Source organism: Engraulis encrasicolus, chromosome 24 (assembly GCF_034702125.1).
Source record: "Engraulis encrasicolus isolate BLACKSEA-1 chromosome 24, IST_EnEncr_1.0, whole genome shotgun sequence".
Classification (NCBI taxonomy): domain Eukaryota; kingdom Metazoa; phylum Chordata; class Actinopteri; order Clupeiformes; family Engraulidae; genus Engraulis; species Engraulis encrasicolus.
In genome coordinates this window covers 43,850,786-43,863,285 of record NC_085880.1, presented here as the reverse complement: position 1 = coordinate 43,863,285, position 12,500 = coordinate 43,850,786, and the positions used below count along the sequence as shown (strand labels likewise).

The window sequence follows — 12,500 nt, the reverse complement described above, 5'->3', positions numbered from 1 at the left end:
CCAGGGGCAAGGTCTCACCTGCGAGAGCAAGAAAATCACAACAAACGCAAGACAGAAAAAATAGTTTGTGTAATTGCGCAAAAGCACTAAATATGTGAAGATTCTCAATCATCCAGGGGCCTATACTACAAAGCTGGTTCAGGATAAGTTACGGTTAAGTTAAGAGGTATATCATCTAATACAGGGGTGGGCAATTATTTTGGCTCAAGGGCCACATTGGGTTTAGAAAGTTGATCAAAGGGCCGGATGTCGTAGGCAACTTGCCCGTGCCAATAATAAGAATTGGTGTACGGCAGCATAATTACACCATTGTCAGTTATGCCATTCCTGCTAATTGTATCTAGATGTAGACTTTAGTAATCTTAGGTTTCCAAGACCCTTGTTTTAGTAGCGCATTGAAGAATGAGTGACCTTGCGAGTCTGCATTTTTTTCTGGGAAAGGCTCTGAGGGACGCATGAAATGGCCGAGCGGGCCGCATGAAATGGCCGAGCGGGCCGCATGTGGCCCCCGGGCCTGAGTTTGCCCACGTCTGATCTAATAGAAGAAAGAAAGACGAGAGCCACAGTTTGTAGTTGAACTCCTGGGAATGTTATGCAAATGAGCTATGAGGCAGTTCGGCGACAAGCCGGCACAGCCAATGACCGTGTAGAGGTCCGTGACCACAGCCAATGGGAATGTTGGAATGCTTGAGTTCTGCTTTTAACGGACATACTCTAGTCGCTTCAATCGCTCGTATCGTTCTTGCTGCACAGAAGCGATTCTCTGTCGCTTGAATCTCGTCGCGGCCGGTGTAATCGCTCGGTAACTCCATACTGCTCAAGGGACTATTCAATACCCTGTAAATAACTGTAAGTCGCTTTGGATAACACTGTCTGCTAAGTGCAAGTGCAATGTAAAAAAGACAGCTAGCACATATAGACCCCGAAAAAGTAATAGTGGGAGTGAGTATTTGACTTTGTACATCCTTTCCCTAATATATGGTAATGTGGATGGGAAATGAGCAAAGGGACTGTGCAGAAAGAGAAACAATTCTTTCCCTCAGGGAGTAAAATCTTTTAGCCCTACAGACTTTTAAAATCCCACAGAATATTCTGGCAACAGTGAGGGCGTGATGACAAGGGCTAAGGAAAATGAACATTTTTATACGTTAAAGTACATTCATGCATATATTCTTGGACGCAACGCTCTTGGAATTGATTTTAGTCCCCCTACGTCTCTCTCTGACTCAACGCTATTCTCCTTCCCTGTCTTTGAGAAAGAGAGAGAGAGAGAGAGAGAGAGAGAGAGAGAGAGAGAGAGAGAGAGAGAGAGAGAGAAACAGAACTATCTCAGATGCACAGACGGAGATAGGAAGCTTCCATTTTAGGCTTCGGAATAAAATGCTTAAGTTTGTTTTGTCTCAGTGTGACCTCTGCACTGTTTAACTGCCTGTGTTAAAATTCGCTCTGCAAATAACTTTAAAAAAAAAAAAAGTGGATGCTATGCCATATGTGCTTTCGCTTACACTTTCCAAGAGATTTGCACATTTCAAAGCAATCCCCCCGTGCAACAACAAACAATGAAGGCGAATGCATAAAGCTATTACTTAGCCGTGTGCGAACCTGCCAATGAGGGGAGGGCATAAAGCTATTACTTACCCGTGTGCGAACCTGCCAACGAGCTGAGCAGCCGCGCGTTCTGATTGGCTCCATCAAACAGCTCGACTGAGTCATTCATCGCCGTCTGGAAGTAGGCAAACTGCCCGAACACCACTGAGGAGGGGGGTGGGGGTGGGGAACGAAGTAGAGTTCGTTAAACACTTTATCACACACACCCAATATATAGACAGACAGAGAGAAAATAGAACGAGGTAGAAAGACTTCACTTATACTTTTACTTCAGACATGTAGTTTTGTATCTTTTATGTAACATGTAACATGAAACGAAGTAGAGTAGGTTACACTAAATCACACACACCCATAATATAAAGACAGACAGACAGAAAATGGAACGAGGTAGAAACACTTAAGTTTAAGAAACACTTTAAGTTTTTTATCTTTTACCTAACACGTTTCTATGGTATAGCTTCTTTTACATGTCTGAAGTTAAAGAAAAACTTAACTGTTACTACAACAGTTAGACATAATGAAAGTTATACATCTATGGAACGAGGTAGAGTTCGTTACACTAAATCACACACACCCATAAAATATAGACAGGGAGACTCCCGCGCCACGACAACGATGGTACTACACTACCCTACAAAGGCAAAGTACAGTACGCCAACATTGAAGCTAGGAAAAACGGCCTTCAAAGAACTGGTATGTTGTAGTTACCGGTACAGCAAATTTGACATGGCAATATCTCTAAAACAGGACACATTCGGACCATGATGCTTTGTCACAAGACCATGAAGGTGCAATGAAAATCATTTTTGGTCTGAACTCAATTTTGACAAAATATGTCTCCTTTGCCTCCTACTGTCGCCCCTCCTTCTCAGGCCACAATCTCACCACTCTCTCGTTCCCTCTCTCTTTACTTGATAACCACATTTGAGGCCCTGTCTTGGCCAAACAGTGGGGTACTCGTCTGCCATGCGTCTGACACGGGTTCGATTCCCGGCCCGGGTCCTTTCCTCCCCATCTCTCTCCCCATTCCATTCCTCTCCACCTCTCAAACTGTCCTATCATCAATAAAGTCGTAAAGGACCAAAAAAATATCTTTGATAACCACATTTGAGCTGCCTCTATTACTTTTTTAAACTGTCATGAAATGTTTATGACTAAATTCGTCCATAGACGCACACACAGACATAGGCGCAGACACAGACGTAGGCGCAGACACACACACACACACACACACACACACACACACACACACACACACACACACACACACACACACACACACACACACACACACACACACACACACACACACACACACACACACACACACACACACTGTACTACACACACACAAATAAAAGAACAACATCAACAGCAAGCTCTTTCAAGAAGAGAAGAGAGAGTTGGAGAGCGAGTGAGTGAATGAGTGAGTTGAAATTGTGTGATTTCAAGTCTTGAATAATAAATCACCCTTTTTTTATTCCTCTGTGCTAGCCAATGTTGTATTGATTGTGTCCCTGTGCAGGTGTGAAGGGGAGAGAGAAGAGCGCGACGTGCGTACCCTACGCAGGTATTTCAAAGGAGAGAAATTTATGGTACAGTGGCCTTGCCAAAGGGACCTTCAGGGCAAGCAAAGCACCACCAGAGAGAGTAGAGAGAGAGGTTCCATTGGCCCATTGTTTCCGGGTTCTATTATTGCAAGGGGGAGGGGGGGAAATCCCCCTTTAGGCAGACCTAAGGACTGTTCTATTCAATGCTAGGAGCATTATGACACGCCCCTTTAGGCAGACCGGAACCTGGTCATGTTAGGTGCCCATAGCAACCTATTACATTGGCATATCTCTATATACTTAAAGAATCTCTGGCACCACAGCACACCCTGGGATGCCAACATGGGGGGCTGGCAAAAGGGTTAGATGTCCCGGGCCCAGGGAGAGGGGGAGGAGGCGGGAGAATTGGGTTCTCATTACATTGAACGAATGTATTGGGTGGGGGCCCCTTTCAGATGACTGTCCAGGGCCTGGCCAAATCTGTCAGTGGCCCTGACCATACCACATCACAACACAAAAGCAGCAACAAGAGTCACAGTGTGTGTGTGTACAGTTTGTGTGTACAGTGTGTGTGTGTGTGTGTGTGTGTGTGTGTGTGTGTGTGTGTGTGTGTGTGTGTGTGTGTGTGTGTGTGTGTGTGTGTGTGTGTGTGCGCGTGCGTGCGTGCATGCGTGCATGCGTGCGCGCGTGTGCATGTGTGTGTTTGCATTCAAAGTCTCTCTGTGCCTCGCAATGCATAGACATTTCCATCACCAAATGCCTAAGTGTACATCAAGCCTTGAAAATGAGCGAAATAGTAAGAAGGGAGTAGGGAGGGAGCGCCTTCTCACACACTGACACAATTTGGTGTGCCCAAGCTAAGCTCACGTTGCAGCCTTTCATATTTTCCCCTGGACCAGAGGGTGGTTAACCTCTTGTCTCTGGGTGTGACCCCGGTGGCAATTAGAGTAGGTTTAGATGGCACGAGAGGAGCCATAATTAACACACAGAGCAGAGCAGGGCAGGGTAGAGCAGGGCAGAGCCACTAGTGTCATTACGGACCCCAGCAGGGCTGGACTTGGGGACAAATAGGGGCCGGGCACTTTTGGCTTAATTAGCATAATTAGCATAATTAGGGGCGCAGAACTGACTCACTGGTGGGCCGATTTTTACATTTTCAGAAATGTAAAAAAAATAGTTTTTTTCTTTTCTTTCACATTTCTGAAGATGGGGGCCCATGAGGGTGCGGGGCCTAACGTGAAATGCCTGCTATGCCAGATGGCCAGTCCAGCCCTGGATCCCAAGCCCCCGCCCCTCCCCCTCCAGAGAAGAAAAGTGTCACCGTGTGAAATGGGAACAAGGCTGAGAGGATGAGACCAGAGACGAGAGGTCAGAGGAATCCCTGAACAAACGCCATTATAACGTTAATTGGATGTTGGTCCGCACCTTGCACTAGACACGTGGCAAACATGACTGGGATAACCTTTGGAAAGACCCCTCCTCGGCTCGTCGCAACTGACTGACTCTGAGCATTTGGATTTTTCTACGATGATATGTCATATGGACACATTAGAGCGCAGCCTTTGTTGCTGTGCTCCGCTAGCCTCAGGTAACATCGTCAAAATTGATCCACATGCTATATGACCCGCACAAAGGACCGTGGCATGTAAGGAGACCTTTAACAACGTTATGTTGACAAATAGACTCTGCCGGATTTATTGACTGGTGTACATCAGTTAGCGAGCTACTATAGCCGGCCTCCATGAAACCCAATCAGCCTCCATTAAAGCCACAGGTCCATTAGAGAGGCAAATCAGGTTGTCTTTACACAGTCGCTTTACAAATGCTCTCTACCCTTTACGTCGAGTAATTGGTTTTGATGGAACACTTACAAGAGAAGCAATGCGACGCTAAATAAGTTTGGGGGCGATTTGGTGGCTTACCGAAGTCTCCTGACACGGTGATGTAGTAGGAGCAGGTGGGGCCGGTGGTGTAGTTGTGGGGGTAGTTTGGAGACAACACCACGCCCTCAGATCCATTGTAATGGCCGCCACACGGAGCTGCGGAGAGACAACACGACACAACACAAGACATTCAAGCGGTTAGGTCATTAGACTTGTACACTACGCCTTCAGATCCATTGTAATGGCTGCCACAAGGAGCTGCGAAGACACAACACGACACAACACAAGATATTAATAATTGCCCACTAAAGCTGCGAAGATACAACACAACTTAACAAAAGACATTCATAATTACCCACTAAAGCTGCAAAGATGCAACACGGCATATATATAAACTTTATTACAGGCTCTAGGCCCAATAGGATGGCATACTGTACAACATATACTGTACATAAAAATAGACAATAAAAGAAGAAGAAAAAAACAAGCAATGATAAATAAGTACAGTACAAGCATACTATCAGTCTTAAGAGGCAGACATACCAGTGTGACCATAATGTGATTGTACAGTATTGTTTTTTCACATGCTGTTGTATGCTGTATATCAGCATACAGAGTAAGCGCCAAAATTACATTACACCCAATGGACCCTGATATTCTTTAAAACATTCAATCTGCTTTCCCGCCTCATTGGTTTAAGGCATTGTTATTCAGACAACCATATAAGAACTCCAGATGTATACTTTTAAAAACACACAGCATTTGTGTGGAGGTCTGTATGAAAGTGAAAGCCCCTTGGGAAACTCCAACTCCCATTGTCATTGTGACACAGCACTCCACAGCACACAACAAAATTGCATTTATGCCACACCCTTGTTTCTCAATGGCGCCCCAAGTGAGCAGTGCAGCAGAACGGTACCATGCTCAAGGTACCTCAGTCATGGAGGAGGATGGGAGAGCACTGGTTAATTACTCTCCCCACCAACCTGGCGGATCGGAAGTCGAACCGGCAACCTTTGGGCTACAAGTCTGACGCCATAACCGCTTACCCATGACTGCCCAGATAGTATTTGCCCTTTAACTCGCATTTGTGCAAGTTTAAAGACAGGACCTTTTATCTTTACATTGCTGCTTACATGGATATGCACCTACAGAAACAATAGAACAACCCCGAACTTGAGATTCATTACATAATTCTCAGTATAACATGCCTTCAAACAAAACCACACTTCTTTGAACACAACACAAAACTTCACTGCTTCTCCAAGCAAGCGGCAGTTTTTTTTCTGTTGTCTATCCAGCATATAACTCATAAAAATAACCATCCTTGAAAGAAATTACATATTGATCCAAATATGTACCCTGGTCTACAGCACATGAAGAAAGAAGAAAGAATAAAAAACACACACACATACAAGGGAAAAAAAAACCCTGACAGGTATTGTGAGCTTTAACCAAACCCTGCAGTGCTGTTTCTTTATTATGACGGCCAGTGTTTTGATGAGGCACTGTGCAGAGTTGAGAGAGCGAGAGACAGAGAGAGCGAGAGAGAGAGAGAGAGAGAGAGAGAGAGAGAGAGAGAGAGAGAGAGAGGGAGGGAGAGAGAGACTCCCAGCTCCCTAGACGTCGTTGTAAAAGAGTGAAGTGGATGAGGAGAGAGAGAGATAGAGAGAGAGATAGAGAGAGAGAGAGGGCACTGTGCAGAGTTGAGAGAGAGAGAGAGAGAGAGAGAGAGAGAGAGAGATAGAGAGAGAGATAGAGAGAGCGTTGTGCAGCGTTGAGAAAGAGAGAGAGCGACTCCCAGCTCCCTAGACGTCGATGTTAAAGAGTGAAGTGGATGAGGAGAGTAGAGGAGAGGAGAGAACAGAGATGGCCAGGTCGTGTAGTGAGAGAGAGTCACAGTAGCAGTAGCAGTAGCAGCCTCTCTCCTCCTCGTGGCCGGCATACAAATACTGCCGAGGAAAAAAGGTCAGAGCGGAGCACACTAGGCAGCACACTACAGCCGAGTATCACCACCACCAACACCACACCTCCACAACCACCACCACCACCACTACTTCCACAACCCACCACCCCCACCTCCACAATACAGCCGAGCGTCACCACCACCACCACCATCTCCACTACAGCCGAGTATCACCACTACCAGCCACCACCACCTCCACCACCTTCACCACCACCACCACTACCACCCCACTCCACCCCCACCACCTCCTCCATCTCCTCCACCACCACTACCACCACCCACCCAGCCTCACTCCACTCCTCTTCCTCCCCCACCTCCACTACCTCCTCCACCTTCACCACCACCTCCACCACCACCACTACTTCCACACCCCACCACCTCCACCTCCACACTACAGCCGAGTATCACTACCACCCACCACCACCTCCACACTACAGCCGAGTATCACTACCACCCACCACCACCTCCACACTACAGCCGAGTATCACTACCACCCACCACCACCTCCACACTACAGCCGAGTATCACTACCACCCACCACCACCTCCACACTACAGCCGAGTATCACTACCACCCACCACCACCTCCACACTACAGCCGAGTATCTCTTCCTCCCCACCACCACCTCCTCCACCCCCTCCACCACCACCACCCATCCAGCCTAACTCCACTCCTCTTCCTCCCCAGAGCGCAGCTGGACCTGTCTGGCCACGACTGCAGCCCTGTGAAGGGGCCAGAATCACAGAGTTGAGCTAATGCCTGGACACACCTGACTGACTACAACTCTCTGATTGTGCCGACGGTCTGCTGCGCTCTGTCTGTCGAGATGGGCTGTTTAAATGTTGAAATGAGCTGCGTGGTTCTTCGGTCAAAATGTGCCGTTTCATCAAAATGAGCTGGCCACTAACACTGAGAAATGCATCTCTGGGTATTTACATTTTAGACCACAGACAGCATCTGAGCATAGCAACCTTTAACACAGGGATGTCTAACTCAGGCCTGGGGACCAAATTTGACCTACCGAGCCATTTTATTTGGCCCGCGAGATCATTTCAAATGTGTATTACAGTTGGCCCACATACGCCATTAATATGTATATAAAAATATGACTTGAAGGTAAAAGTTTGGGCATCAAAAGAATTATGAGTAGGTCCAGGTTAGTGTAACAGCACATGCTAACACATATGCAGAAGTATAGCATAAATACATGGATATATGATGGGAGTGTGTTATTGCCAAGCTGTATGAAGCATGTGTACTTTATGGACACTTTCAGTGCATTTTTGAATAAATATTCAACTCGGCCCGCGACTTCATCTCATATTTTGATCTTAGCCCGCTGTGAATTTGAGTTTGACACCCCTACTTTAACAGCTTTGACAATTTTCTTACATTTTTTTGAATATCTTTCAGGTCTTAATGGGTTGACACATAGACATAATCCTAACCCTAATCCCTGATTCGGGAATAGTTTGTCACCAGGGTTGGACTGGCCGTAGGCCATACAGGGCATTTGCCTGGTGGACTGTTGATGATTTTGGCCTGGCCTCCCCCTTAATGTAATGGTATCAGTCAACAGGTCGCTAAAGCAAACCTCTCCAAGTCAGATTGAAATATCAGTTTTGGCTGGTGGGGTCAAAATAACTGACAGTAGATACTGTAACTAAAAATGTTGTTACATGCTTCATTGTCTCTCTCAATGCATGGTGGAATAATCTTGGGTGCATTTCTCGAAAGCGTAGTTGCTAGTAGCTACTTTGCTGCTTTCTATACAATTCCCCATTGACAACTACCCAAGTTGCTAACTGGCTAACCATTAGGCTTTCGAGAAACACACCCCTTGGCTGAAAATACCCGGCCCGATTCTCCATCCCAGTCCAGCCCTGCTTGGTAGCTCGTTCTGATGGGTACAGGTGGGCCATATTAACATGTCAGAACGCTATAAAGGACTTTTTTAGGAAAAGCACAAAAGCACAACAATACCTCTTAATGTATGTCCTCTACAAGTCTTCTGTTGTCCAGTCTTGCACTTTAAATGTCTGTATGAGCACTGTCTATGTCCATACTGTCTTAAGTCCATGTATAAGTACTGTCTATGTCTATACTGTCTATGTCCTTACCTAGATTAGTCTATGTCTGTATGGGAAAGCAAGAAATGTAATTTCAAATTATTTGTATGACCAGTGCATGTAAAGAAATTGACAATAAAACCTACTTGACTTGACTTGAGGTCACCAGTCCCAACGTGGCCAAGGCGTGGCCTAAAGTCATATGGCTGTTATTTTCTGTCTACTGATCAATTGTCAGAACAGGTCTGACTGACTGAATGCCTTCACCTCAGTTCCATAAAAGGAATCTCTGATATTTCTTCCCTTTTTCTTCCCCTGACTGTGCTGTGCTGTACAGCTGTGCTGGAGCTGACTACCGGTAATTATCACCCATTGTGGCGAAGTCTGTGGTGGTGGTGTATTACAGTGCTTTGCCAAGCGATAAGTGCCAGACAGCCAGCCAACCAGCCAGTCATCCCTGTGGCCCTCTCGTCTCCTCTCTCCTGTGTGCAGGGCCGGCGCTAGGCATAAGCAGAGTATGCAGAGCGCTTAGGGCCTCAACCATGCACTTTGCCCCCCACAATTGGGGCCTCCTAAATTCAGATTGACCATAATAAAACTCCTCAAAAAATGATTAAATTACATTAAAAAACATATTGTATGTATTAGCTATCAAAAAGGCTATCATTTTTTTCTTTAAAAAATGTGTATTCCATTACTCACTTCGAGATAATGAATTACTACTATTTAATTATGAGGGGGGCCTCCTGACCAGTTATGGCCTAAGGGCCTCCAAAACCTTATCAGTGGTCCTCATGGTCCTCTCCTGCCTGCCTGTGTTTCTACTGTTTAAAAACCTTAGCAGCAGTCCACATGGTCTTCTCCTGCCTGTGCTGTGTTTCTACTGTTTAATCCAGGAGATGAGAATAGCCAGCAGGAACGGCAGCAGCAGCAGCAGCGCGCGCCGCATCACATCGCCTCGCCTCGCCTCGCCTCGCCCCCCATCTCCATCTCGTTCTCCTCCTCGCTCTGTTCCTCCTATTGCTCTGCTGCCTGTGTCTCAGACACATCTCACCGAGTTCACTTTCACAGGAATCGGCACCCGTGACCCCAAATCCTCACTTAACCCTCCTTGTCATCTCTTGTCGTTCCGACATTACAGTGCGCCAAGCTGACTGTGCCCTGAGAAAATTTCAATCCCCCCTTCTATACCGTACCTCCTCAAAAGCCCCATGGAACCATGGCATCGCCCCCCCCTCCTCATAACACAACGCACCCTCATTCCCCTTGTCGACCCCCACCACCACCACCACCACTACCACTACTACCAACTTTGTCCTGTGATCTCTTCTGTGCCCTCGTCTCCTCGCTGCCTCGTTCCCCTCGCTTCCCTTGGTCCTGGTCGCTACAATGATCTTCATTTCACATTCCCGGCACACCAGCTTCACATGCTAAGCAACCACACACACCCCCATCCTCCACCCCACCAACCCACCAACCCTCACTCTCAGCTCCCGCTTCGGTTCTTCATCTACCCACAATCCCTTGCGGAATGCCAAACCCCCATGTCAGGGTGAAAGCAGACTGCTGCTGCTGCTGCTGCCGCCGCGCCGGTCTCTTGCACAGGGGCGTCGTACAGGTGGGTAAAGTGTGACTGAGTCACAGGGCCCCATGTATATAGGGGGCCCACACAGTGGCATGTGGATACTGTATATGGCTGGGNGGGGGGTCACATTGGAGCTGATTGTACATAGGGCCCACAATTTGCTGCTACGGTCCCTGCTTGCATATCAGACTCCTAGGAGAAGCTTTGATCACATCACATATCCCTTACCGACCCACACCACCCCACCCTTTCCTCACCCCACCCTTCCACACCCCACCCCACCCCACCCCTCCTCACATAATACCTTCTCTGAGATGGCAGAGGGAGAGTGCGAACAAGACAAAAAAAAGCAAAGAAAAGAAAAGAAAAGAAAAAAACAAGACATCCTTTGTAGAGGGGCCTTGCCTGCAACTAGGACATTTCATGCTCCAATGCACCAGTGGAGATTCACAGGTACGTGTATATTGGAAACAAATTTCAGTACATTTTAAATACTGAAAAATATGCTGAGTTATTCTTTTGAACTGACATCACCGTCTTTGAGTTTGAGGCCCAGCTCGACCTGTCATGTTGGTCAAAGTCAAACTGCTATGTCATTAACAGACAGCAATGAGGTAACTTCTGACTGTATGAGGCTCTAAGGGGTTTGTCTTAACTCTTCAGCCAAGTAGTAACCGTAGTAACAACAAAGCAACGAGAGCAGAGAAAAGACACAATGAGAATGAGACAACTTTAAAAAATGTTCTACAATTAGCAGTAATTCCATTTTGGTTAATTAGTATTGTTTAAGGCTGTACAATTCCCAGTTCATTAATACATGCTAATTAAGTGTTAATAAAGGGTTTTAAGGGACCGTAATTCTGTTAGTGCTAACCGTAAGTCGTACCCCCATAATTGTGATTAAGATAATACAGCCTTTGGTGCCTTTGCTTCCTATTTGGAGTTGCCATGACATCTCTTTTCAATGACCAAATTGTAGTAAGTGTTATCCCCATAATTGTGTAAGATATACAAGACATCTCTTTTCATAACCAAACTGTAGTTTCCCAGTCCGTGTGGTATTCATAGTCTTACCATGGATTTCCTTGTTTTGTTTTGGCCTCCTCCAGCGGCATCAATGGTCTGCCACTTTACATTCAATTTAGGCCAAAGTTATGCTGAAATTTATTTGGACTTCTTTTGTCAGTTTCAGTGCCAAGGAATACAACACATTTTTTTCTCCGATATTTACAATTTGTTCGGGTCAAATTGTTTGAGCAAGGGCTACACAGTCCTGAGGCTATCAGTTGTGCTAGCAGTCAGACTATTCTCATCAGTTGGAACGAGTGGGCTGAGGGGATTTGCTCAGAATTTATCATTTTTCACACACATACACAGATGTGTGCACACACCCACACGCACGCATGCATGCACACATGCAATCACGCACACACACTACACGCCTATAATAGCCAATAGCCTATAATAATCTATGGCACATTGACACTGACACATACACATGCATGCATGCATGTTTACACACACACACACACACACACACACACACACACACACACACACACACACACACACACACACACACACACACACACACACACACACACATTAAATAAACATCTCTCACTGCATGTAGAAGTAACCAATCCAATAAATCTATAACACATCGACGACACTGATAATTGTGAGGCAAGGGAGAGGACACCAGACACCCAATAGTTCATTAGCACTCCGCCAGTCATTAGGCAGCTTCTCTTCTCTTCTCTTCTCTTCTCTTCTCTTCTCTCCTCTCCTCTCCTCTCCTCTCCTCTTCTCTTCTCTTCTCTTCTCTTCTCTTCTCTT

The 12,500-nt window shown here is 46.2% G+C and overlaps 1 protein-coding gene across 1 annotated transcript in view; it reads right to left on the bottom strand.

Moving 5' to 3' along the window:
* LOC134441358 (CUB and sushi domain-containing protein 1-like) overlaps nt 1-12,500 on the bottom strand; it is a 617,842-nt gene that overhangs the window by 127,766 nt on the left and 477,576 nt on the right. Inside the window, exons 32-34 of the mRNA XM_063191634.1 lie at nt 5,081-5,197; nt 1,639-1,752; nt 1-18 (exon numbers count right to left, since the gene is read on the bottom strand). The exon at nt 1-18 is cut by the window's left edge and continues 78 nt beyond it. Of these exons, the coding sequence (XP_063047704.1) occupies nt 1-18; nt 1,639-1,752; nt 5,081-5,197 (249 nt within the window). The remainder of the gene's footprint in view (nt 19-1,638; nt 1,753-5,080; nt 5,198-12,500) is intronic.